The following is a 25,810-nucleotide window of genomic DNA, read 5'->3' as shown; positions in this document are numbered from 1 at the left end:
CTTTGGACTTCTTCTGGCTGAGTCTCTGGGCCAGCATGCTAGGCGGCATGGAGGCACTGCAGAGCATCTCCTTGGCCCTCATCTGCATCTTTATGGAGCGGTACAGCTGCTCCTCCTTCATCAACTCCCCCGACGCCGCCACGTACACGGACCTGGGCACCGGCTTGGCCTTGAAGGGCTTCACTTTCTCGGGACTGGGGGGACGCTGGAGGCGGAGCTCCTTTTGCTCCTGCCGGACGCGGTCTCGTTCCAAGAAGCTGAAGGGCTTCTGGATGGTGCTCAGGTGGCACTCCTCGCGTTCTCGCATGGTCCGCCGGCGCTCTTCGTCACGCTCCTGGAGCTCCTCGTACAGCGGGAGGTGGATGTGCACGGGCGCGGGGCTGGCACGGAACTTCCGCTGGCACTCGGTCAGCTCCTCCAGTTGCCGACGCAGCTCGGCGTTCTCCAGCTCGATCTCCGAGCGCGTCTTCACCCCGTGCTTCCGCCTCTCGGCCTCTCGTTGGGTCATGTGGAAGGGCATGGGGACGGTCACGCGGTGGTGCTGCTGAGGCCCCTGCTTCTTCTTCCTCCTGAGACGCGTTGAGCTCTGAAGCGAGGAGGAGGAAGGGTGGCGATGGTGCGGCGAGAGCTTGAAGTCTTGCCACATGTTCTTAATGTGTTCTTTGGGAGAGGAGAGCAGGCCTTTCTTCACATCGTTGTTCGCATCCTCCTCCTCGTCTGAGGTGAATGACGCCCCAGACTCTCTCCTCAGCTCCACAGCAGAGTAGGACTTCCTCAGACGACACGTACCTCCCGGACTATTCTTCGCCCATGGTAGCCTTGTGAGAAAACGTGTAGAGGAATAAGAACAGATGGTGCAAACAACTTAGCATAGAGCTCACCTTGAGAAGGGTTCGGCCGCGTACCTGTTCTCCACCTCCTGCGCTGTGTCCAGTGGTCCCATGAACTTGAGCTGCAGCTTCTTGCGGTACATGCCCTCCAGCTCGGCCATGGTGCGCAGGTGGGCCCTCTTCAGCTCCTCCAGCTTGCTGTAGTACTCCTCGTTGGAGAAGAAGATCTGCTGCAGGGTGAAGGGTTCCCCGGCGGCCCCGCGGTCCCCGCCGCCCTTCCCCAGGCCGCGCTCAGAGTCTGAATCCTGGTCCTCCAGCTGCAAAGGTTAAAGGTCAGGCGAAGCTTTTATTGAGAGCATCTTCACACTGAGTAGAGGTTTTGACAGGGTGATAGGTCGGTGTTCTGCCAATCAATGATGAAACTGAAACACCCTGGATCTGCTTTTCCTCGTCTGGGTTGTGTGGGGCTGTTAACATGTCAATATTTTTTATTCAAAGGTTAAAAAAGACTTGACACTGACACTGATCGATGAGGTGGGCCAACGGTCCCGTAGTGGCCCTGGGCATCGGACCACCTCAGTGTCAAGGGTTGGAATATATCTTTTAGTCAGGGGGGCTGGGAGGAAGCTCGGCCCTAACGCCGGCACCGTCAGAGCTCAGCAAGCCTTACAGCGAACAGGAACCCCGACCGGGGCGTCGCTGTTTCAACCATCCTGTTCTCCAATGTTTTGTTGCTTGCTGCACTACACGGAGAATGGAACCCAGTCAGACGTCTGAGGACAAACTAGGTCGCCTGTCCCACTGAAGGACTTCGTAGCTCTCAGCCCAAAACAAGACAAGAGAGGATCCGGGCTCCGGACCCGCACATACTTGAATGATGAATAACGCAACAAATCAAGGGGAGCTTGAGACCGCTTTACGACTGCACCAGAAACCCGCTAACACCGTCTGCTAACACCGTCTGCTAACACCGTCTGCTAACACCGTCCGCTAACAGCCATTTGTCATTAGTGGGAAAGGTTGAATGCAGTGGTCGCGGGTTTTTATCGGCTCCGGCGTCGACCGGCTCTGATGTGAACAGGACACCCGGGTTGAGCCTCTAGTTTTGGCCCCTCGGGGGGCAGTGGCTGTGGGGGTAGAGCGGGTCGTCTAGCCATCGGAAGACTGACGGTTCGATCCCCGGCTCCCCCTGGTAGTGTGCTGATGTGTCCCTTACTGCTCCCCGAGCGCCTCTACATGTCACGCCCCCTTTTTCCGCCGCGTTGGTGACATGGAACGTGAGGCACCAGACCAGAAAAAAACGAAAGCAGCAAGAAACAGCTCAACCCACTTATTTTGGTGTAAAAACGGTATCAGAAGAAACCACATCAATTCAGTCATCTTGTATATGTTTCTCCTCATGTTAACCTGTCCTTCCTCCTCCTCCTCCTCCTCCTCAGGGTCAGGGGTCAGGCTGGACCACAGTGCCTCTTCCCTGTTACGCCCCAATCTGTCAGACATGTTTACGGTTCCTCTGTGAAAGGGACTTGAAACGCCTCGCCCAACGGCGCCCGTGCAGGGCAGAGCCAGGGAGGGAGGGAGGAGCGATGGGGCCCCGGTGCGGAAGCGGAGCGCGACCCCGGCCTCCGTCCGAGCGTAACGGCGTGACCGCGAGAGGCTTCTGGGCCGTAAGCCTATTATCTGGGCCGGGCGTGGGCCAGATGGCTCGGTGCGGCCCCGCCCGCTGCGGAAACGCAGCGAGACTCCGAGCGGGACCCGCGGCCCCGACCCCCGCGTGAGTGCACCGGCGACGTTTCCGGATCGGGGTGTCGCAGTGTGGGCGCCCTGGGAGGGGGTTGGGGTGCAGTCGCCGGGGGAGGCCGGTTGCGCACGTCCCAAATCCTGCCCCCCCCCCACGGAGCTGGGCTGGAAGTCACAGCAGCAGCCAAACCCTGAGACCCCCTGGTTCCCTGTGTGGTGGCTTGCAGCCAAAACACCAGAATTCACCCGGTGGACCAAAGATAAACAGTGATGACGTCATGACGAGGGACGAGAGGAGGCTCCTCTGGGCTCTCAACCTCCACGGGTTCTGTTGTTCCACCCGTGGATGTAGGCGGAGAGCAGCGGGGCGCCCACTTCACCCGGGGCCCAGGCTGAGAAGCCGGCACCGATCGCACGGGAGCGGCTCCTACCTCCTCCGCGCGTCCCTCCCTCTCGTAGCGCGCCGCGGGGGTCCCGGTGTGCGGGTCCACGGGGGTGCGCAGGCACGACGTGACCAGCACATTGGCGCGGTGCGGGTCCGCCATGGAGGACGCTCTGCGGACCGGAAGCGCCTCCCGCTGCCTGGCAACGGACGGTTGCCAAGGAAGCCACACGCACGCGCGTCCAAGATGGAGATCAAAGGATCAAGTTGGCGCTCACGGAACACGTGACCACAGTGCGCGTGTTTTAGTTACGTGTGTGTTGTGTACGTTTACGTATGTATGTATGTTGTGTAAGTATGTATGTTGTGTACGTATGCATGTTGTGTAAGTATGTATGTTGTGTACGTATGTATGTTGTGTATGTTTACATATGTTGTGTATGCATGTTGTGTACGTATGTATGTTGTGTATGTTTACATATGTTGTGTATGTATGTTGTGTACGTATGCATGTTGTGTATGTTTACATATGTTGTGTATGTATGTTGTGTACGTATGCATGTTGTGTATGTATGTTGTGTACGTATGTATGTTGTGTATGCATGTTGTGTATGTTGACATATGTTGTGTATGTATGTTGTATGTTTACATGTTATGTACATATGTATGTTCAAGTTCGAGATTATTTGTCACATACAGGATGTCTATGTGTGTGTATATGTGTTGTGTATGTACTATGTATGTGTATTGTTTCGTTCTTTGTCGTAAAGTGACAGCAGCTCCTCCAAAACTACCAGCTTTGTGACATCACAAACGCATCACGTTACACCACCGGGGCTGCTGGATGTGGGGGGTGCGACGTGGGTCATCAACATGCCTACATGCGTTTCTATGACGACTGGATCCACGTCGTGTGAACTCTTCCCAGAGGAACATTTAATGGCTCCTCCTGCACTTTGCACTTCCCATTAAAACGTGACGACAGCTTCCTGTCGCCCGCGCTCCAACACGCCACTGGCTCTGCCTCTAATACCACTTCCAGCAATTTTAACAGAGTTATCGTCAATGTTGTATATTAAATAGTCAAAGAAAACCCCCAAAACAACCATTTACACTTTGTAAATTGACTCGCAGCAACATTTCTGCGTCTGAACCTGTTGGGCCACGAGGACGGAGGCTCGTCTGTCAACTTCAAGCTGCACCACCCGTCTGCAGGAACACGCTGAGGTTCAGATTGGAATTTTAACTTCCCGGTCTAGTCGCACTTTTTTTATTTTGGGCACGTTCAGTATTCCCTGCAGTGGCCGCTGGACCCTGAAGTAAGATAAAGCCCCTCGGTGGTTTAGGAGTTGAGTGTTGTTGCTTTTCTTTGTGAAGAACAAACGTCTGAACGACACCATGAAAGTGAAAAAACAACACGGACAAACGGCAGAGTGTCAAAAACAACAACAACAGCTCTTGCTTTACTTAAATTAGGCAACACGACAACGACAGGACGTCTGGACATCCCGGCGGGGTGCGGTCCCTGGAGGGCGGGGCGCGGTCCCTGGAGGGCAGGGCGGGGCCGGGGCCGGGCCGCTCTTATCTGGTGTTCACCTGGAAGAGGAGGAAGGATGTTAACTCCAGACGTAGAGGAACAAGGACTCGACGCGCTGCGGTGTCAAATGCTGCAGGATTTAAAGAGTCTGTTTGTTTGCCTGCCACGCCCGCTTCACCTTTATTTCAGAGCTCGTGACACTTCCCACGTCAGGGCAGCGCCCGAGGCTCCTCCGGGAAAGTGCCAATTAATGCGATTCATCCAATATTCATGTTGTCATTTCCCCAAATTGCTGCAACTTTTCATCATTTAAAAAAAACCGTCCAAATCAAGCGTTTCAGCTGATTTGGACGTTTCCTCCGTTCACCTGCAAACGCACGTTGAACACTAAACACTGCTCCACTGCAGGAAGTGATGACGGCTCTTCACGGTCGAAAAAAACGCGTTTGAGGAAAAAGCAGCAACGAGATCAAGCGCTTGTGTTTGCAACAACCACACCACCCGACAGAACGCCGCCCAGGCGGCGGCTGCACCGGCCTTCCTCCGCCCCCTCTCCCGTCTCACCACATCGTCGATCTTCAGGATGCTGCGCACCGTCTCCGTGGCCAGAGTGACGGCGCTGATGGAGACCAGCAGCGGCTGCACCACCAGCTCCTCCAGGATGTTGGAGATCCCACCCTGAAGAAACACAGGACACCACCTCAATGACGCCGCCTCAGAAAGTCCACTACCATAAAGTCACATGAAAGCGATGTGGCCTCCGCAGGTGACGGAGGTTCGAGTAAAACCTCCGTCATCGGACGGCTTGGAGGCCGAAGGGCTCCCATTGGACGGTGAAAACAACAACAAAGGAATCAAACCGCAACTTAACGTCTTCACCAGATTCTGCAAAACGGGTTGAAATGGGAATTCTAAATTTGTAACGTCGTAAATGCGGCGGCGTCAGCTGCGACGGAGCCACGCCCCGATTCTAAGCGACCTCGGGGACAGAGGCGCCGTCGACGCCCTCTTGTCGTGTGTCGGCCCCCTACCTTGCGCACGTTGATGCCGGCGGTCTTCTCGCCCTGGGCGTGCCGGTTACGCAGCTCCGTCACCGTGGAGATGGGGTTGAGGCCGGCGTTCTCGGCCAGCGTGGAGGGGATCACCTCCAGGGCGTCGGCGTAGGCGCGCACGCAGTACGCCTCCATGCCTGCCAGCGTGCGCGAGTACTCGGCCAGGCGCAGCGCCAGCTCGATCTCCGGGGCGCCGCCGCCCGCGATCAGAGCCCTGCGCCGTCCAAGGGGGAAAAAAGGTCATGACTGGGGGGGAAGGGGCCCGGGGACGCACGGCGCGGCACAGCGGGGGAGAGGGTTACAACACATCTATCAACGAAGGACGACGTTTTCAAACAGGTTACCAACGAGATGAGTCACAATGGCTGGCTGACGGAGGAGCTGGACTCCTTCCAACAAGAAACTGATTTACGAGTAAAATGTTTGTTGAAATTAGCGTCTCAGAAATCCACATCAGAGTCCAGGAACATTTAATGACTTTCAAGGTCTAATATGCGTGAAAGTAAACTTAAAAGGCATTTTAAGGACCCGTAGACACCCTGGTACGATGCAACTTCACCTTGAGGAAAGAATGTGGCGACAAAAACTAACGGCTAGAGGGGTAAGACGGAATAATGAAGCTAGGAAGGCTAACGCCGGGTGGATGAGAATGACGCCGGGTGTCAAGCCAAGACGATGCGCGTCCCCTCACCTCTTCTTGACGAGGCAGCGAATGACGCACAGCGCGTCGTGGATGGAGCGCTCCGCCTCCTCCAGCACCAGCTTGTTGGAGCCCCGCACCACGATGCTGACCGTCTTGCCCGGGCTGGTGCAGCCTGTGACCTGACACAACGCAGCGCTCGCTCAGCCTCTTGTTTTTTGAGGACCACGCCCGGTTTCCATGGCGCACACATACACCCCCCTCCCCCGCCCGCGGCGCTCACTCTACCTTGATCAGCTTCCCGGAGCCGTCCAGGTTCACCTCCTCCACCAGCTCGGCCGCTCCCAGCATCTCGGCACTGAACTGGTCGATGTGGGCGATGGGCTTGGTGCCGATGGTCTGCGGGGAGGAAAAGGAGGTTGAAGGTTCGATTCCCGCGGTTCAAGCGGGAGTCCGATCGTCCGACCACGTTTCCATCTGGATCAGAGAACGACGAACCCGTCCACACGCAGCCGGCACCGGCTGAAGCTGCTTTCAGCTCCAACAGGTTGTCAAGGCGGTGCTCTACCCCCAGCACCGCGTTATGGGATGGCATCTGGTTGAGATTTGAGCCAATCCGATCCTCTACACGCAGCTGGAGCGACGTGTGCAGGACTTCCACCTGCGCACTGCGGTTTGAAACCTAAGTGTACCGTGGTCGACGGTCACGTTGCTCACCTTGCAGATGAACTCGATGTCCTCCCTCTCGATGTCCTTCACCACCATGATCTTCATCTTGTTGAGGAAGTGAAGCGCCAGGTCGCTCAGAGCGTCCCTGCGGACGACGACGTCAGTCAACCCAAAACAGTCGTCATCGTACCAAGGTGTGCATTCAAAAAGAGATTTGGATTTTGTCCGCCCCGCCCTGCGTGTTTATCAGTTAGAGGCTCGGCACTAGGTTCAACGTGCTTGGGCGCCCTACCTCAGGATGGACTTCTGCACCAGGAGGACGTTGCAGCCGGCCTTCTTGATCTGCTTCACCAGGTTGAGGATGTAGGCGCGCTCCTCCCGCAGCACGCGGTCCATCTGGGCGTAGTCTGATACCACGATCTGGTTGTCCATCTGGACACAGAGGGGAACGCTGCACCGTCACGTCTCACACACTTCGACACCCTGACGAGGGATCAGGGAAGAACCGTCCCCCACTTCCCACCACCGACTCCCATACAGATGTTCTGCTTATTTTGAAGCAACAAGAAATAAACAAATTCCGTAAAAGCTACTGCAGTGTCTCAGCAGAAATGTTTTTTTATTTTTTATTTTTTTATAAAAATGTTGTGTGCAAAAACCAGCCTGTTTTAATTGATGGCCGGTCGACCGGGGCATCTCCAATTCTGACTCTACTCAAAACGTTTTGGCATCACCCACTGGTTAAAGAGTAATCAGTAACAAGTTGTTTATATGAAAATAAATCCCAACAACCCGGAGAACCTGCTCCCACTGCTCCCTGGCAGGTGACAAAGAGTTGAAAACACTGCACTCACGTCGGTTTTGGGGGGGGACAAGCAGAACTGGATCAGGCCGATCTTGGCCTTCTCCACCCGGGACACGCCGCTGTTGGCGACTCTCTGGGTCAGAACCAGACCGTCCACCAGCTCACAGTCATCGATGGTCCCACTGGACAAGGAAAACACAGCAAGAGGCACAAAGTCACAACCCGTAAAAAAAACAAACACCACCGTTCAAAGCTCCAACCGACCGCTCGGCTGACCAGACACCTTCCGTTCCTAACTGACTCGATGCCGCTTTGTTGATTGAAGGTGGTGTATTGCGTTGAAGCAGACTGAATAGTGGAGGAGTGAGCAGGGTCATGTGCCAAAGGGGCTGGACGCACACGGGCCCTAAACCTTAAAGCCGGACTCAAGCGCGTGGATCGGGCAGGGGGGCCACGCTCGTGTGTCGTGTCGGGGCTCATCCTTACCCGAGCTTCTTCACCACCTTGATGTTGTGCAGGTCGACGCTGGTGTCGGCGGCGGGGTCGATCACCTTCATGACCGCGTCCACGCTCATGGGCGCCAGCAGGCTGGAGTACTGCGACACCACCTTGGAGCACAGAGACGTGGTGGCGCTGTTCAGCAGCGTCTCGCGGTCGCTCAGCTGCACCGGCGTGCTCATGGCGGTCAGGACCTCCACCCCCTTCTCCACGGCCTTCTGGAAGGACTCGGAGATGGTGGTGGGGTGGATGCCTGGGCGGGAGGAGGAGGAGGACTGAGGTCAAGCCCCTACGATACAGACTCTGAACATGGAAGCGTATATCAAAGACGGTGAAGAGAAAGGGGATGTAAATCTGACCGGTACAGGCTTAGACTTCGCTCAATCACATCCTAATTCAATCCCCACAATCATTGTAGGAGCTTGCAATTGGGCAAAATTGCCTATCATCACATATATATTAATGTGATGCTAGTATGATGTCCAATTTCAGTTTTGTTTCAACAATTTCAAAGGAGTCATTGGAGGATCACCTCATTCCTCAACCCATTCATTGTCAATGACCATATATATATATATATATATATATATATATATATAGATCTTGATATATATATGATATCTTTGTTGTTACGGGGGAATGTAGTCCCGTCTGACCAAATGGCCGACTTGGCAGCGCGTACCTTTCTGCAGCAGCTTGGAGCAGGCGTCGAGCAAGGCTCCTGCGATCACCACCACGGAGGTTGTGCCATCACCAGCCTCAATGTCCTGGGCTTTGGACAGCTCCACCAGCTGAAGCACAGATTCATAGATCAAAAACCAAGCGGGAGCATTAACAGGACGGTGGGCAGCGATTTGTCCAACCACACCCCCGCGACGCAAGCCGCGTCTGGGACGTACCATTTTGGCCGCAGGGTGGAGAACCTGCATCTGTTTCAGGATGGTGGCCCCATCGTTGGTGATTGTCACGTCGCCTTTTCCATCCTGGATCTGGGACAAAAGCTGGGATTGTAAACGGTCGCACTCCAGTATGACAACTTCAGCGTGACAACACAATCCCGGCGGAGCCCGGGCTTACTGACCATCTTGTCCATGCCCTTTGGCCCCAGGCTGGTTCGGATGGCATCTGCGACAGCTGCCAGGGAGAGAAACCTTTCAGTATCTACAGGACGGACACGGCGCTGCTGAACATCGACGCACAACGGTGCGTCAGTTCATCAGTTCTATTCGACACATAACCTCTGCATTCTTATTTGTGTTCATGATCTGCATCGTCGCACCCTTAATGCACATTTGGAAACACCTGCATATATAGAACGTTAACTGCGTTTTCTTTTTTCCCGTATAACTACTTTATTATTGCATTCTGACGTGAGCTGTAGTGACACTGCACTTTCCCTCCGCGATGAATGAGGCATCGACCTACTGATCCCCTCCTCCACCCGGTTTCCCTGCAACACCACTCAGTTCTCAAGCCTTGGTGACGAACCGCCCGCAGTGTCGCGGCGCCGTTAGCCGCATCCTCTTCAGATGCTAGCAGGCGCCGCGGCGACTTAACAGCACGGGCGCTCCTGGCCGAGGTTCCGTGAAAAGGCCGTTTAATCGTCACACGCAGCGTGCACCGTCCAGCCTTTTACCTTTGCCCGCGGATATGTTGCTGAATCGGATCTGGGCCGGCTTGTCGCGGTCCACATACGCCCCTCCTTTGTTTTTCCCCCCGCTCGAGGCTTTAGAAGCGGACATGGTGTCGGGCGCGGCGGGTTGATATCGCTCTGGAGGTGTTGACGGAGCGCCTCGGAAGGGGGTGGATGCTCCCCGGAGATGAAAAAGCCCTGGCCGGCTGAGGATGGCGTCGGATTCGGTGTCGGTCGCCGATCTCTTCCAGAATCTTCCAGAGGCACCGGCTGCGACGCACAGGGGAAAGGGGCCTTTTTTGACGCACCCCGGGCGCTTGATGATGACGATTTTTAGTAGTCCGGAAGTGTGCCTGTGCGGTTTACGTATGGCGCGAAGGGTCAGACGCGTGAGTACCGCGCCATCTTGGCACGGTGTTCCAATCCACTCACTGCACTAGAGGTAGCGCGCTGATGATGATGAACATGTTTTGTTAAATGTTGTAACACATACACGAACCAGTTATGTCGTTTTATATATAAATAATAATAATAATAATAATAATAATGATTGTATTGTAATTATTGGAGCATTGTTCGGTGATGACAACAATGATAATAATAACATATACCGTGGCAAGATGGCGCCGCAATTGACGTATGCCGACAGGCGCTCTCGGCGGTGAATCGGGCTCGTGTCTACGCGCTGCGCAGCGGGGAAGCGCTTCACGTTGGAGTCTTTTGGATTCGTGTACATGTCAACATCAAACCTGGCAAATAAACGCAGAGAGCAGGGTCCGCGAGAGAAGCGGGTGATCGACGTGCGGTTGGAAGGGCGTCGTCTCACCCACGCTGTAGTCCGCATCCATTGATTAGTTAGATTAGTTTGGTTAGTTTGGTCTTCCAGGTGCGACGAGGAGCCGCCGCCGCCGCCGCCGCTCGGCTCCACACCCGCCGCGGGCGTCCGTCTGGTAGGTCGACCCTCCGCGCTGACCAGCTCCCGCTCGGCCCTTCACCGGTTGAACCGGAGAACCACGTGCCGCGGGGTCCGCTAGCCGCCCGCAGCCTCGAAGCTCTTGAGGGCTTGAGGTTGAGGGTTCAACACCCGCCCCGTGGCCCCCGAGCACGCAGGTCACGCAGGTCGTTCCGCAAGTGAGTCAACGTCTTGTAAACAAAAGGATGTTGACGTTTGTCTTTGAATCGGTTTTTCTGGGGGCCCCCCCGAACATCTTGAAGGACCCCCACAGGTCCCGGGACCACGTGTTGAGACGCCTGCCGGCAGCTCGGGCTGGGTTCCACTCTAATTGCTCTGGCACAGTTCCCACGTGGAAACCCCAACCCTCCACTGATTCAAAGACCTCCACAGTTTGGCGAGGACTGTGTCGCCGGCCGCCATGACGGGCGTCACGGTTTGACGGGTTGTTGTTCACGGGGAACCGTCTGTTGTTCACAGGGAACCGTCTGTTGTTCACAGGGAACCGTCTGTTGTTCACGGAGAACCGTCTGTTGTTCACAGGGAACCGTCTGAGCCGCTGGACGACCGGCGGCGCCTCCCCTCAGAGCGATGCTGCCCCTGAAGGAGAAGGACCGGCCCGTCGCCCAGAAGCTGTGGGCGGCGGGCTGCTGCGCCCGCTGCGTGCTCAGGTTCTGCTGCGTGACGGCGCCGGCGGCGTACCGACCACCCTACCAGGTGGGCGTCCCGGGACCCGTCGACGGAGGTCCCCCCTCCTGTCTTGGTCACGAACATTTTGTGGGATTTTAATTAATCTGTATTTAAATTTTTATTGAAATAAGTCAAGTTCTTCTGCTTCAGCTCAACATTGTGATGTTATAGAACCATAAGACCTTAAACTGTGGAGGGGATTCGTCCCGAAAGTTTGAAATGCGTCTCTCTAAAGGTGTCGTTGAACTCTTTGGCGCCTGCAGTCGGCCAGAGAAGGAGCTAAACGAGTTAAATTACCTGCTCAGTAAAATCCTTCCCGCCCCCTGTACCCTGCAGGACCTGGCCGAGCAGCTTCGGGCTTTCGTGGCAGGTCCGGGTGACGACAAATCCCAAGAAGAAGAAGAAGAAGAAGCAGTGGCGGCGGCGGCAACAGAGCTCCGCGCGGAGAACGGCCGTTCCCACGATGCAGCGGTGCCGGGAAGCTCAGAAGACAGCCGCCCGCCCCCAGGCGCCGCGGAGCCCGGCCCGGCCCGGGACCCGGCCCAGGACCCGCCGAGCAAAAGACTGAAGTTGGACGCGGCGGCGGGCGGAGACGCGGCGGCGGGCGGAGAGGCGGCGGGCGTGTGCGTGGCGTGCCTGGGCGTCCTGCAGGGCCTGTGCAGCAGGACGCACGCCTCCAAGGTGCCTGCTGACCGCCGACCCCCCCCCCCCCCTTTGCGTCCCGGCTCGGGCCGCTCGCCTCGTAAACGCTCTGTCCCCTTCTCCCGCAGATCGCAGAGGCCGTGAGGGCGGAGCAGTTCCAGTTCGACGCCATCGTCCTGTCCGTCTCCCTGCCCGCTCAGCTCGGCGTCAGAGAGGTGGGTCTGGGGCAGGAAGTCCCAAATTGAGGCTTTTCCTAGCTCCAAGGATACAGACGGATGCGAAGCGACAGGGTTCGTACCGGGTTGTTGAGGTGCTTGAATTTAGTCCGTAGAAATTGAAGATCGGGAATGCCTTGAAAATGGCCCATGAAATGGTCATGGGGGGGAGGGGCTTGAAAAGTTCTTGAAAAAAACACAATCACTGAAAACCTGTGATGTTCCCCCTGTTTTTTTTATTCAAATTGTAACGTGATACTTTTTCCATAATCACTTTAATGTCACAGATGATGCCACAGAAACGTAAACTGAATCAGCACGCTTGGAAACACACTTGACAATGAGATTAATAATAATAATATATACGGCTATTATATAAATAATAGACGAGACTAAGATTATATTTGAATTGAAAAGATTGACACTGAAAATTGATTGCTTTTTGCGTCAAATCCTTGACAATGAAAAAACGGTGCTTGAAAAAGTACTGGAAAGTCCCTGAATTCCATTTCACATTGCCAGAACAAACCCTGCAGATGGGCAGGACTGAGACTGTTCCGCTGGCAACAGGAAACAGCCCGACTTGAAAGGCGGCGGTTTGTGCAGCCAAGTACCCGGCACAGGGAGCCCAGGGAACGGTGGGCGTGGCCCCAAACGCCACGCCGGGCTCTGACCCGTCGGGTGCGAGACCCTCGCTGCAGCTCCTCCTTTTTAACGCGGCGTCTCTCCCCCCTCCCCCGCAGCACTCCTGTTGGCTCCACGTCAAGAAGGAAGCCAGGTGAGGAGGAAGTGAGGCCCCGGCCCGCCTGGCGCTTGCGCCGTCCCGGAGCCGGTTTTGCAATATGAGAGCTGTGATGAGATGAGTCAAAACTGGCGTCGCCGCCAGTTTTGACTCATTTCAAGGTAGTTGTGGTCCTGGACGAGCTGTTTGTTCCACCAGGGAGAAGAGCATGGCGCTGGACAAGGACGACCTGGTCCAGGTGAAGGAGGCCTTCAAGTGGACCATGCAGGGCCTCGTCGCCAGGGAGCTGGGGGGCGTGGCCGTGGTCGCCAAGGTAACACCCAATGCCGAGCGCCGGGGGGGGGTCGACGGCACGCCATCCCTGGACGCCCCTCCCTGACCGCCCCCCCCCCTTCTGTGGTTTCCTTCAGAGTGCGTTTGAGGTGGGCGTGGAGTTCACCCACGCCGAGACGGACGCCGACTGCCACTTCCTGTGAGTCCGGGCGGAACCAAAGCCCAGAGATAGAAAGAGCGACTGCAGAGCCCGGTCCAGATAGTTGGATCCCGCTCTGGGATTTGGAGGCAGCCGGGCGGATTTGCCCGTGGGCGCCGACCCAGGGGACGCTCCAGTCAGCGGATCAGTGCACGGCTGGAGGGGAAACGTGGGAAACGGGGTGTTTTGTTTTTTTTGTTTGTTTTTCTGAACCTGGAGTTGGAATCCGTCCAAACGACCATCCCAGCGTGTTTTGAAATACTTATTACTCTGGTCGTCCCAGTTGTACTTCTGTCACAGAAACACATCTGATTCAGTGAGATGTTCTAGTTGACGTAGTGTGTGTGTGTGTGTGTGTGTGTGTGTGTGTGTGTGTGTGTGTGTGTGTGTGTGTGTGTGTGTGTGTGTGTGTGTGTGTGTGTGTGTGTGTGTGTGTGTGTGTGTCCCTCTGCAGTCAAGCCGCCTGCCCGTCCTGCTTCAGAGCCGCCAAAAACAAAGGAGTGAGTGGAGCTCCGTGCATGTGGTGCAGATGTAGGGGGACAGGTTGATCTGCGTGAGCTCGTCAGCAGAACCACGCCCTCCTCCCCCACCCTTTTTTTTTTTTTTTTTTTAAACGACCTTACAACCTGTAACAATGAAAACAAGTTTCCGTCAGAGCCTTGAAGGACGGTGCCTGTGTAGAGGCTAGCCGCACGTATCAACCTGACCCTGCTCCATCGACACCACCCAGTACCCACTGAAATGTCATCTTCTTTTTGTGTTCGTTCATGTTTTTTTTTTTGGTCCCGTTTTCGGGGGGGGGGCAGAAGCGTTTCTGTTTTTCAGTCATAGAGGTCGTTAAAACGAGCCTTTCCCGGATAAAAGGAAGCGCTGGGCGTGGCTCTGGTTGTAGCTCTGGGTGTGGCTCTGGGTGTAGCTCTGGGTGTGGCTCTGACTGTGCTCCGCTCCCCCCGTCTCAGTCGGTGTTCACCAGGATGGCGGTGGTCAAGGCCCTGGAGAAGATCCCGGACGCCACCTTCCTGCGGTAACGTCCCCCCACCCGGTGTTTGACGGAACCCGTGCTCGGGGGAAACGAGGGATTTTACAAAGGTGTGTGTGTGTGTGTGTGTGTGTGTGTGTGTGTGTGTGTGTGTGTGTGTGTGTGTGTGTGTGTGTGTGTGTGTGTGTGTGTGTGTGTGTGTGTGTGTGTGTGTGTGTGTCCCCCAGACACTCGCCCTGCCCCCCGGCGCGGCCCGCCGCCCGCTGCTCCGCCCAGGACGTCCAGTGTCTCCACGCCTCCGTCTTCGTGGCCGGTGAGATGCCGCCGCCCTGGCCTCTGAAGGTGGAATGAGAATGGAACGGTGTGGGTCAGACGCGTTGGTGACAAACCTCCTTGTTCAGGGCGCTACAACAAGTTCTGCCGCAGCCTGCCGCAGACGCCCTGGCTGATCGACGGCAAGAGGATGATGGAGTCGTCGGTGGAGGAGCTGATCGCCGCGCCGCTCGTCTCCGCCTTCCGGGCCGACGGTCAGTCCGGAGCCCAAAGAACCGTAGTAGTAGTAGTAGTAGTAGTAGTAGTAGTAGTAAAAATAATAATAATGGTAGTAATAATGATAATAGTAGTAGTAGTAGTAAAAATAATAATAATGGTAGTAATAATGATAATAGTAGTATAATAGTAGTAGTAGTAGAAGTAGTAGTAGTAATAATATCAGTAGTAATAATAGTAATAGTAACGATAATAGTAGTAATAATAACAATAGTTATAGTAATATAATAATAATAATAATAATAGATTCAAGATTTTTTTTATTCGTCACTTAAATATACATACTTTCATACATATATGCAGTGAAATGTAATGTAATAGTAGTAATAATAATAATAATCATAACAATAATAGTAGTAATAATAGTTGTAATAATAATAACAGTAATAATAATAGTAGTAGTAATATCAGTAGTAACAATAATAGTAGTAGTAATAATAACAATAATAGTTGTAGTAACAATAATAGTAGTAATGGTAATAATAATAATAATAATAATAATAATAATAGTTGTAATAATCAGTATCAGAAGTACTTTAATAATCCCAGGGGGAAATTACTAATATAATATAATAATTATGATAATTATATAATAATTATATAATAATTATAATAATTATATATAATAATAATAATAATAATAATAATAATAATAATAATAACAGTAGTAGTAGTAGTAATAATAACAATAATAGTAGTAGTAGTAGTAGTAGTAGTAGTAGTAGTAGTAGTAGTAGTAGTAGTAGAAGTAAAAATAATAATAATGGTAGTAATAATGATAATAGTAGTAGTAATAATAATAAAAATAGTAATAATAACAGTAGTATAATAGTAGTAGTAGTAGTAGTAGAAGTAGTAGTAGTAATAATATCAGTAGTAATAATAGTAATAGTAACGATAATAGTAGTAATAATAACAATAGTTATAGTAATATAATAATAATAATAATAATAGATTCAAGATTTTTTTTATTCGTCACTTAAATATACATACTTTCATACATATATGCAGTGAAATGTAATGTAATAGTAGTAATAATAATAATAATCATAACAATAATAGTAGTAATAATAGTTGTAATAATAATAACAGTAATAATAATAGTAGTAGTAATATCAGTAGTAACAATAATAGTAGTAGTAATAATAACAATAATAGTTGTAGTAACAATAATAGTAGTAATGGTAATAATAATAATAATAATAATAATAATAATAGTTGTAATAATCAGTATCAGAAGTACTTTAATAATCCCAGGGGGAAATTACTAATATAATATAATAATTATGATAATTATATAATAATTATATAATAATTATAATAATTATATATAATAATAATAATAATAATAATAATAATAATAATAACAGTAGTAGTAGTAGTAATAATAACAATAATAGTAGTAGTAGTAGTAGTAGTAGTAGTAGTAGTAGTAGTAGTAGTAGTAGAAGTAAAAATAATAATAATGGTAGTAATAATGATAATAGTAGTAGTAATAATAATAAAAATAGTAATAATAACAGTAGTATAATAGTAGTAGTAGTAGTAGTAGAAGTAGTAGTAGTAATAATATCAGTAGTAATAATAGTAATAGTAACAATAATAGTAGTAATAATAGTTGTAATAATAATGACAGTAATAATAATAGTAGTAGTAATATCAGTAGTAACAATAATAGTAGTAGTAATAATAACAATAATAGTTGTAGTAACAATAATAGTAGTAATGGTGGTAATAATAATAATAATGATAGTTGTAATAATCAGTATCAGAAGTAATTTAATAATCCCAGGGGGAAATTACTAATATAATATAATAATTATTATAATTATTTAATAATTATATAATAATTATAATAATTATATATAATAATAATAATAATAATAATAATAATAACAGTAGTAGTAGTAGTAGTAATAATAACAATAATAGTAGTAGTAGTAGTAGTAGTAGTAGAAGTAAAAATAATAATAATGGTAGTAATAATAATGATAATAGTAGTAGTAATAATAATAGTAGTAGTAATAATAATAAAAATAGTAATAATAACAGTAGTATAATAGTAGTAGTAGTAGTAGTAGAAGTAGTAGTAGTGATAATATCAGTAGTAATAATAGTAATAGTAACAATAATAGTAGTAATAATAACAATAGTTATAGTAATATAATAATAATAGATTCAAGATTTTTTTTTTATTCGTCACTTAAATATACATACTTTCATACATATATGCAGTGAAATGTAATGTAATAGTAGTAATAATAATAATAATCATAACAATAATAGTAGTAATAATAGTTGTAATAATAATAACAGTAATAATAATAGTAGTAGTAATATCAGTAGTAACAATAATAGTAGTAGTAATAATAACAATAATAGTTGTAGTAACAATAATAGTAGTAATGGTAATAATAATAATAATAATAATAGTTGTAATAATCAGTATCAGAAGTAATTTAATAATCCCAGGGGGAAATTACTAATATAATATAATAATTATTATAATTATATAATAATTATATAATAATTATAATAATTATATATAATAATAATAATAATAATAATAATAATAATAATAATAATAATAACAGTAGTAGTAGTAGTAATAATAACAATAATAGTAGTAGTAGTAGTAGTAGTAGTAGTAGTAGTAGTAGAAGTAAAAATAATAATAAAGGTAGTAATAATGATAATAGTAGTAGTAATAATAATAAAAATAGTAATAATAACAGTAGTATAATAGTAGTAGTAGAAGTAGTAGTAGTAATAATAGTAATAGTAACAATAATAGTAGTAATAATAACAATAGTTATAGTAATATAATAATAATAATAATAATAGATTCAAGATTTTTTTTTATTCGTCACTTAAATATACATACTTTCATACATATATGCAGTGAAATGTAATATAATAGTAGTAATAATAATAATAATCATAACAATAATAGTAGTAATAATAGTTGTAATAATAATAACAGTAATAATAATAGTAGTAGTAATATCAGTAGTAACAATAATAGTAGTAGTAATAATAACAATAATAGTTGTAGTAACAATAATAGTAGTAATGGTAATAATAATAATAATAATAATAATAATAGTTGTAATAATCAGTATCAGAAGTACTTTAATAATCCCAGGGGGAAATTACCAATATAATAATTATTATAATTATATAATAATTATATAATAATAATAATAATAATAACAGTAGTAGTAGTAGTAATAATAACAATAATAGTAGTAGTAATATTAATAATAGTAGTAATAATAATAGTTATCATAACAATAATAATAAAAGTAATAATAAATAAAAAACATTTTAGTTGGAGGGGACTGGTGGTGGTGTAGTGCAACCACATCATACAGTATATCTCCATGTAGATATTGATGGAGAGGGTGGATGCCCTCCTCAGTTGTTCCAGCAGAGGGAGGCTACGCCCCCTTGTTTTCCACCTGGGGGGCGTGAGGTTGGATGCTCAGCCACCACCTCCTCAAACTCCTCATGACGTCTCACATCAACCACCACGAGTCTCCGCTGCGGTGCATCCTGGGGGCTGGGTGGCCGGCGCCCCCCTGTGGCGTCGTGGGGAGCGGCAGCATACTGAACCGCACCTTTCTCCCTCGTTCAGGTTTCAATTTCTCTGCTTCCGGGAGGGAAGACGTGGACGTCCGGACGCTGGGGAAGGGTAAAGTACAGAAGTTGCCTTTTTTTAAATACGCCGTTGTCCGATTCTCCGGCTGTGACGACGCGCGTCGGGCTCCAGAAGAACAAGCCGTGTCTGAACCGCGGGCGGTGGCGTCCAGATTGGGTTGAATTGTTTCCTGATTTAAAATTGGGGGGAAAAAATAAAACCGTGCGCGGACATTATTTCTCTCTGGGATTGTAAAGCAGATCTCTATAATGCAACGCTAGTACGACACACAAGCACATGAAGCTCGTAGTCTCAGCTTCCTGGTGGTGCACGCACTCTGCACAGCTTGTGAGAAGGCCTCCAGCCGCTGTGAGACGTGAGCGCCGCCGCCGCCGCAGCGTTTTCCTTTCAGCACGGAGTGGAACACAGTTTTCATGTGTCGGTCGAACAGGTCGGCCATTTGCAATGGAGCTGCTGAATCCACACCGGTTCAGATTCAACAGGACGGAGATGAGACAGATACAGGAGGTGAGACCCAGACGCGTTGGGCTGATGCACTTTGACCCTGATGAGATGGAACCCGTCTCCGTGTTTATCTCCTCGTGTTGAGGATTCTCCAGTGACTCAACTCTCCTCCTGAATCAGACCATCAGCTCCTCGTCGGACAGGATCGCTGTGAGGGATCTGCAGGTCGTCTCCAGGTTGGAATCCACCACAGAGCAGCATAATAATAATAAGAAGAATGATGATGATGATAATGATAATAATAACGATGATAATAATAATAATAATAATAACGATTCAAGATTCCAGAGGTTTATTCGTCACATACATAACCATAATTGATGATGATGATGATAATAAGCCTGTGTTACAGAGACTGCATGGGCCACATGAAGGAGGGCGAGGAGGAGAAGACCAAGTCGTACACAGCGCTGGTGTGGACCCAGAAGGAGGTGCAGGAGGAGGACCTGGCCTTCATCAACGACATTAAAGTAAAGTCAAACCAGTAAACCCTTTAAATAGTCATGTTTTCATTTGGTAATATCCATAATGCTTGTAATATCATATTTTAACTGAATGCTTCAAGATTAGTGAAAATGGTCCAGAGGGGTGATCGTGATCCCTCAAGGTAGATTGAGCTGAAATGTAATTTAATATTTACTTATTTTTATAAAATGCATTTTGCTTGTTTGCATTATTATTGTTTTTGTTAATGTACGCACATAAAGTTGCACATTGTGAATGAAGGGTGCTATACAAATAAAGGTTATTAATAAAAACGTGAAGTAATGATAATTTGTTCATCTTAATTATTTTTATGAATAATAATAATAATAATAATAATAATAATAACCTTTATTAGTATAGCATGACAGCATGCGCCTCAAGGTGCTGACATGAATGAGAAAGGTGTTTAGTAAGGACGGCTCCCGTGTGACGTGCTGCGCTGCAGGAGCTGACCCTGGACCAGAAGACCCCCCTGCGGGTGCTGCACCGCCGCGCGCTCGCAGTGCGCCAGCGCGTGGTGCACAGCATGAGCGCCCAGCTGCGAGACCCGCATCACTTCCTGCTGGAGCTGAGGACACAGGCCGGCACGCATCCTGCCCTCCCGCAGGGAAGAGCTGCTCGTTGTCGCGGGGGCGGGGGGCGCGGGGCGGGGGCGGGGGGCGGGGGGCGTCGCCGCCAAATTCAAACCCCGGAATGAAGAATTAAGAAACGTTGGATCCTCTTGTGACGTGAAACGTCATCAAGTTGTAAAGTGTTGACGTTTTGATCAGAAACCAAATTTGTTGCCACGAGTTGTTTAGACCTTGATTCTGCCACAAAAAGCTTCGTGCTGGACCCTGTGATGTCCCTTTAGCTGTGACGGTGTTCTCCGTCATGCGGTGTTACCTACCGGGCGGTGCAGACGTTCTCCGTCATGCGGTGTTACCTACTGGGCGGTGCAGACGGTCTCCGTCATGCGGTGTTACTTACCGGGTGGTGGCGGACGTTCTCCGTCATGTGGTGTAGACGTTCTCCGTCATGTGGTGTTATTTACCGGGTGGTGGCGGACGTTCTCTGTCATGCGGTGTAGACGTTCTCCGTCATGTGGTGTTATTTACTGGGCAGTGCAGACGTTCTCCTTCATGCGGTGTTATTTACCGGGTGGTGGCGAACGTTCTCCGTCATGCGGTGTTATTTACCGGGTGGTGGCGAACGTTCTCCGTCATGCGGTGTTACTTACCGGGCGGTGCAGACGTTCTCCGTCATGCGGTGTTACTTACCGGGCGGTGCAGACGTTCTCCGTCATGTCTTATTTACCGGGCGGTGCAGACGTTCTCAGTCATGTCTTATTTACCGGGCGGTGCAGACATTCTCCGTCATGTCTTATTTACCGGGCGGTGCAGACATTCTCCGTCATGTCTTATTTACCGGGTGGTGCAGACGTTGACATCCCTAACTCAGCCTTGCAGCTACATCAAGGAGTTTGTTCACGGGGACTTCGGTCGCACCAGACCCAACCTCTGTCAGCTGCTCAAGATGGACGCCGACATCCTGGAGCTGGACGTGCAGGTACAAACGTCCGTCCCCGCACAGGTGGCGCTGGTCGCCATGGTGATGTGGCTGAACCTCCTTTAGGGGCGGTCGCTGTCGAGCCGTGGCGATGCACGTTGTCGGCGTGGAAACCTCTTCAAATCCAAAGCGCGGCGGGAACGTCGGCCGAGGCCTCTGTAAAAAATACTGTGATGCTGTGCTATTATAGGATGCTGCTCCGGCTGAGGTCTTCCGGACGCAGCTTTTTCAGACGGTTGACGTGCGGTGTCTTTTGGCGTTACTCCCTCAGTCGGTGGACGTGGACTGGCCTCCCGCCCTGCCGGAGTGACCCCGCCCCCTGCCGGAGTGACCCCGCCCCCTCAGAGGTCATCGAGGGGACATGTGACGTGGATGTGAATAAAGAGCGTCCTCCGCAGCCTCCGCTCCGTGTTTGTTTCTCTTTTCAAAGCTGTTGTTTTTCCAGCGTTGTGACCGGAAAGGACGATGAAACGACCGTTTCCCAGCCGACCAGACCAGACCAGCACGTCGCACGTCGCACGCATTGCGTCGGTTATTTTGGGGTTGTTTAATTGTTAATTTAATTTCATCTCATATTGTGCTCGTCTGTAGAAAGCGCCGCTGCGTCGTCTTCCAGCGTGTGCTCTGAAAATGCATGATTTTTGTTTTTCCCAAACCGGATGTTACGACACTTAAAATAATAAATAGTTCAAAATATATTATTAAATGTACAAATATCAAACTTATTGTGATACGATTATAGAATAGAAATTGGTCGAAATGTACTGAAATATTGTAAAAGGTTTGATCGTGAAAAGAAAATATGGGTTGTGAGACAGATTTATTCCTTTGTTCCTGCCTTTCTCGTCAAACTGGTTTTGGGATTCAATGAAACTTCAGTGAAACTTTAATAAAACGATTCTGACGCGACGACAAAGTGACGACTCTCCAGACCCTGAAATGTCTTTTAATTTAATTCAAAATAAATACTACCACAGCAACGCAAGTCCACTACTGGGTTCTTGCCCTAATGTTTTGGTAAGAAAACAAGCAGACGATTAAAAAATAAGAAGAAAAAAAAAAAGTTTGGATAAAAACAAAAAAGACTTTAGTTAATGCGTCCAACATCATCATCATCATCTTCATCTCAGCTAGTTTCAAGAGGCGCCTTTTTTTTTATTTTATTTTTTAATCTGAATGACATACCAGGTAACACTGCCAAGAATGAAACAGACATTTAAATTAAACAAATACTACGGTACAAAAAGGTGTGGAGTCGAGGAAGGAGGGATGGAGCACACTGCGAAAAAAACAAACAAAAAAAAACAACCCAATAAAGATCATGGTCCCACTTTTAAAACATGGTTCACACACGAACAGAAGCTCCTCGCTCACTGGGATGGAAGTCAGCCGTGGCACCAGGAGGGGGGCGGGGGGCTCCGTCTCCATGGAAACGTCCAAAATATATAAATAAAAGATTGAAGGGAGGGAGGGGGTCTGGTCTCTGGTGGGGGCGGGGCTCCTTTTATTTTCCTTTTTTTCACATTTTAGGAAATTCAGTTCAGTCCTTTGTAGTTTTTATCTATTTTTTTTGTTTTTTTCTCTTTTCCTCGTCGGTGCCGAGTCCCAGAAGGAAGTTCATGTCGGTCGAGACGCCACGAGATGAGTGAGAGAGAAGGCGTTGCATATTTACATGACGAGGCGGCGAGCGCTCCACGGCCCCTCAGGCTGATTCCCCCGACCGTCCGTCCAGAGAGAGAGAGAGAGACAGAGACAGAGAGAGAGACAGAGAGACAGAGACAGAGAGACAGAGAGAGAGAGAGAGAGAGAGAGAGAGAGAGAGAGTGTCCCTGTGTGTGTGTGTGATACTGCTTGGCCACAGAACTGACCCGGTGGTGCAAAGTAACTTTTGCCCGACTACATTTATACAACACGTTTGCACTACTTCAGTAAAAAAAAAAAAAAAAAAAAAGATAAAATAAGATACAATTCAGGATTTCTAACAAAACACGAGGAACCAATCAGATGGCGCCGCCCTGCGTTGCGCTGCATTGGCGCCGCGATCTTTCACTGCGTCCACCTGAAGGTTTCAACGCTTCAGAGCCGCTTCAGCCTTCCTGGTCACAAGCCTCGTCACAAACTCTACGACTTCATGGGATGAATCGAGTTTAATGAACCTGAATATAAAACAAACAGACGCACGCAGCGGTCAGGCAGACAGACGGCCCCCCGTGCGACGGTCAGGCAGACAGACGGCCCCCCGTGCGACGGTCAGGCAGACAGACGGCCCCCCGTGCGACGGTCAGGCAGACAGACGGCCCCCCGTGTGACAGTCAGGCAGACAGACGGCCTGCGCCGTGGGCGGTTTTCGGGGGAAAAGAAAAGAAAAGTGACAAAAAAGTCAATATTTTCTCTGAATATTCAGGGTTTTTAATGTCAGGTGTGAATCAGACGCCGCCGGCTCCATCCACGCTCTGGAGACACCAGAGCAGCTCCACCTAAAAGAAACTCATTCAGCTCCTTTTGACTCCGTCAGAAAGAGTCGGAGCGGCCTCCAACAGAGTAACACTGCGGCGGCATTTTTGTCCGCTCTGCCCCGCCCCCTAAAATGAGTTTGACTCCCCCGAGCGTGAACGACGTGGTTTGTTCAGAAACAGAAGAAAAAGGAAACTTAAATACAAAAACAAAATAATAAAAATGGATTCGACTACAAAGACGTTTGGAGTTTCGACCCACGATTGAAGGTCGGGTTTAGTCTGGGATCAGGTCCGGTCTGTGTCGGCGGAACCGGCCCCTGGAGGTTCCACCTCCCGTGTTGTGGAAAACATGGAGGATTGAACAGCGTCTGGATCCCAAACCAGAGTTTGGAAGCAGGATGGGGCCTCGAAGGTCCCAGCGGCGTGGAGACGCTTCCAGAGCCCAGTCAATACTACTTCACAATAATACTGTGTGTAATACTCTGTGTGTGTGTTATACTGTGTGTAATACTGTGTGCATAATACTGTGTGTGTGTGTGTGTGGAATACTGTGTGGAATACTGTGTGTGTAACACTGTGTGTAATGCTGTGTGTAAGTGTAATACTGTGTGTGTGTGTGTAATATTGTGTATGTGTGTGTGTAATATTGTGTGTGTGTGCGTAATACTGTGTGTGTGTGTGTAATACTGTGTGTGTGTGTAATACTGTGTGTGTAATACTGTCTCTGTGTTATACTGTGTGTGCAACACTGTGTGTGTGTGTGTGTGTAATACTGTGTGTAATGCTGTGTGTGAGTGTAATACTGTCTGTGTGTGTGTGTAATATTTGTATGTGTGTAACACTGTGTGTGTGTGTGTAATATTGTGTGTGTGTGCGTAATACTGTGTGTGTGTAATACTGTGTGTGTGTAATACTGTGTGTGTAACACTGTCTCTGTGTTATACTGTGTGTGCAACACTGTGTGTGTGTGTGTAATACTGTGTGTGTGTTTGCGTGTGTGTAATACTGTGTGTGTGTATGTAATACTGTGTGTGTAAAACTGTGTGTGTGTAATACTGTGTGTGTGTATGTAATACTGTGTGTGTAAAACTGTGTGTGTGTAATACTGTGTGTGTGTATGTAATACTGTGTGTATGTAATACTGTGTGTATGTAATACTGTGTGTGTGTAATACTGTGTGTGTGTGTAATACTGTGTGTGTGTGTGTAATACTGTGTGTGTGTGTCAGCGCAGGTTGCCACATGCTCCTAATGTAAACATCCAAGCTGTTAGTTCTACAACTACAATGGGAGGAAGGTGTGTGTGTGTGTGTGTGTGTGTGAGTGAGTGAGTGAGTGAGTGAGTGAGTGAGTGAGTGAGTGAGTGAGTGAGTGAGTGAGTGAGTGAGTGTGTGTGTGTGAGAGTGTGTGTGTGAGTGAGTGAGTGAGTGAGTGAGTGAGAGAGAGAGAGTGAGTGAGTGAGTGTGTGAGTGTGTGAGTGAGTGAGTGAGTGTGTGAGTGTGTGAGTGTGTGTGTGAGAGAGAGAGAGAGTGAGTGTGTGAGTGTGTGAGTGTGTGTGTGTGTTTGTGTGTGTGTGTGTGTGTGAGCTGGGCTGGTTGTGCTCTGCGGTGCCTGAGTGGATGATGCAGTTTTGGCAGTTTCAGTGTCGTTGGTTTCAACCAAAAGAAAATAAAAACAAAAAACAAAAAAAACAGAAAAAGAACACCACCCCCCCCCCCCCCCCCCCCCCCCCCCCGCAGAGAAAGGACGTTTAAAAAAGACGGAGGAAGAGGAGGAGGAGGAGCTGAGACGGAGGAAGAGGAGGAGGAGGAGGAGCTGAGACGGAGGAGGAGGAAGAGGAGGAGCTGAGACGGAGGAAGAGGAGGAGGAGGAGGAGCTGAGACGGAGGAGGAGGAAGAGGAGGAGCTGAGACGGAGGAAGAGGAGGAGGAGGAGGAGCTGAGACGGAGGAGGAAGAAAAGCGTCCGTTGTGTCTTTTTTTTGTTCGTTTTTTTCAGTTTCTCGTGTATTTTTCGGAGCTTTTATTTTGAAGACAGTGACTTCCCGTTGCCATGGGGACTGAGGAATGTGCGCTACCATGGCGATGTCTGCAAAACAAGAGGAATTGTTTTTTTTCTTCTTTTTTTTTTT

General features: G+C 48.8%; 3 protein-coding genes across 4 annotated transcripts in view; 1 reads left to right on the top strand and 2 right to left on the bottom strand.

Annotated features, from left to right (window-relative positions):
* fam161a (FAM161 centrosomal protein A) overlaps window positions 1-3,115 on the bottom strand; it is a gene marked incomplete at both ends in the record, with an annotated part of 8,648 nt that extends 5,533 nt beyond the window's left edge. The window contains 3 exons of the mRNA XM_079999584.1: window positions 1-818; window positions 906-1,147; window positions 3,002-3,115. The exon at window positions 1-818 is cut by the window's left edge and continues 361 nt beyond it. Of these exons, the coding sequence (XP_079855710.1) occupies window positions 1-818; window positions 906-1,147; window positions 3,002-3,115 (1,174 nt within the window). The remainder of the gene's footprint in view (window positions 819-905; window positions 1,148-3,001) is intronic.
* Window positions 3,116-4,383: 1,268 nt separating this feature from the next.
* On the bottom strand, window positions 4,384-10,084 carry cct4 (chaperonin containing TCP1, subunit 4 (delta)). Its single transcript, XM_079998499.1, has 13 exons — window positions 9,790-10,084; window positions 9,235-9,287; window positions 9,053-9,142; window positions 8,836-8,944; window positions 8,142-8,406; window positions 7,705-7,837; window positions 7,143-7,282; window positions 6,899-6,995; window positions 6,470-6,580; window positions 6,233-6,363; window positions 5,521-5,755; window positions 5,054-5,167; window positions 4,384-4,548 (listed from the first exon to the last, which is right to left on the bottom strand). Exons 1-13 carry the CDS (start codon window positions 9,893-9,895, stop codon window positions 4,534-4,536), a joined length of 1,599 nt encoding a protein of 532 aa, XP_079854625.1. The 5' UTR covers window positions 9,896-10,084; the 3' UTR covers window positions 4,384-4,533.
* Window positions 10,085-10,410: 326 nt separating this feature from the next.
* pus10 (pseudouridine synthase 10) lies at window positions 10,411-25,267 on the top strand. Of its 2 annotated transcripts, none has more exons than XM_079999346.1 (18): window positions 10,411-10,516; window positions 11,282-11,455; window positions 11,765-12,109; window positions 12,199-12,285; window positions 13,029-13,063; window positions 13,226-13,340; window positions 13,438-13,499; window positions 13,954-13,999; window positions 14,459-14,523; window positions 14,706-14,791; window positions 14,880-15,005; window positions 18,665-18,721; window positions 19,119-19,195; window positions 19,313-19,368; window positions 19,545-19,662; window positions 20,124-20,266; window positions 21,127-21,226; window positions 21,498-25,267. In XM_079999346.1, exons 2-18 carry the CDS (start codon window positions 11,330-11,332, stop codon window positions 21,534-21,536), a joined length of 1,683 nt encoding a protein of 560 aa, XP_079855472.1. In that variant the 5' UTR covers window positions 10,411-10,516; window positions 11,282-11,329; the 3' UTR covers window positions 21,537-25,267. The 2 variants fall into 2 exon arrangements, with proteins under 2 accessions (XP_079855472.1, XP_079855471.1); XM_079999345.1 differs by having other exon boundaries at window positions 10,456-10,736.
* The last annotated feature ends 543 nt before the right edge of the window (window positions 25,268-25,810 follow it).

This window comes from Zeus faber (assembly GCF_960531495.2).
Source record: "Zeus faber genome assembly, chromosome: 4".
In the NCBI taxonomy this organism is placed as follows: Eukaryota; Metazoa; Chordata; class Actinopteri; order Zeiformes; family Zeidae; genus Zeus; species Zeus faber.
Note: the sequence above shows the minus strand (reverse complement) of the source record. Positions and strands in the feature narration are given on the sequence as shown.

Coding starts and splice junctions, on each gene's coding strand:
- cct4 (XM_079998499.1), bottom strand. CDS start 9,895: ATGTCCGCTTCTAAAGCCTCGAGCGGGGGGAAAAACAAAGGAGGGGCG. Junction 8,407..8,835: donor CTCCAAGCTGCTGCAGAAAG/GTACGCGCTGCC, acceptor CCTCCCGCCCAG/GCATCCACCCCACCACCATC. Junction 5,168..5,520: donor CCGGCATCAACGTGCGCAAG/GTAGGGGGCCGA, acceptor GTGTTTCTTCAG/GGTGGGATCTCCAACATCCT.
- pus10 (XM_079999346.1), top strand. CDS start 11,330: ATGCTGCCCCTGAAGGAGAAGGACCGGCCCGTCGCCCAGAAGCTGTGG. Junction 13,064..13,225: donor CACGTCAAGAAGGAAGCCAG/GTGAGGAGGAAG, acceptor TTGTTCCACCAG/GGAGAAGAGCATGGCGCTGG. Junction 19,196..19,312: donor AGATGAGACAGATACAGGAG/GTGAGACCCAGA, acceptor CTCCTGAATCAG/ACCATCAGCTCCTCGTCGGA.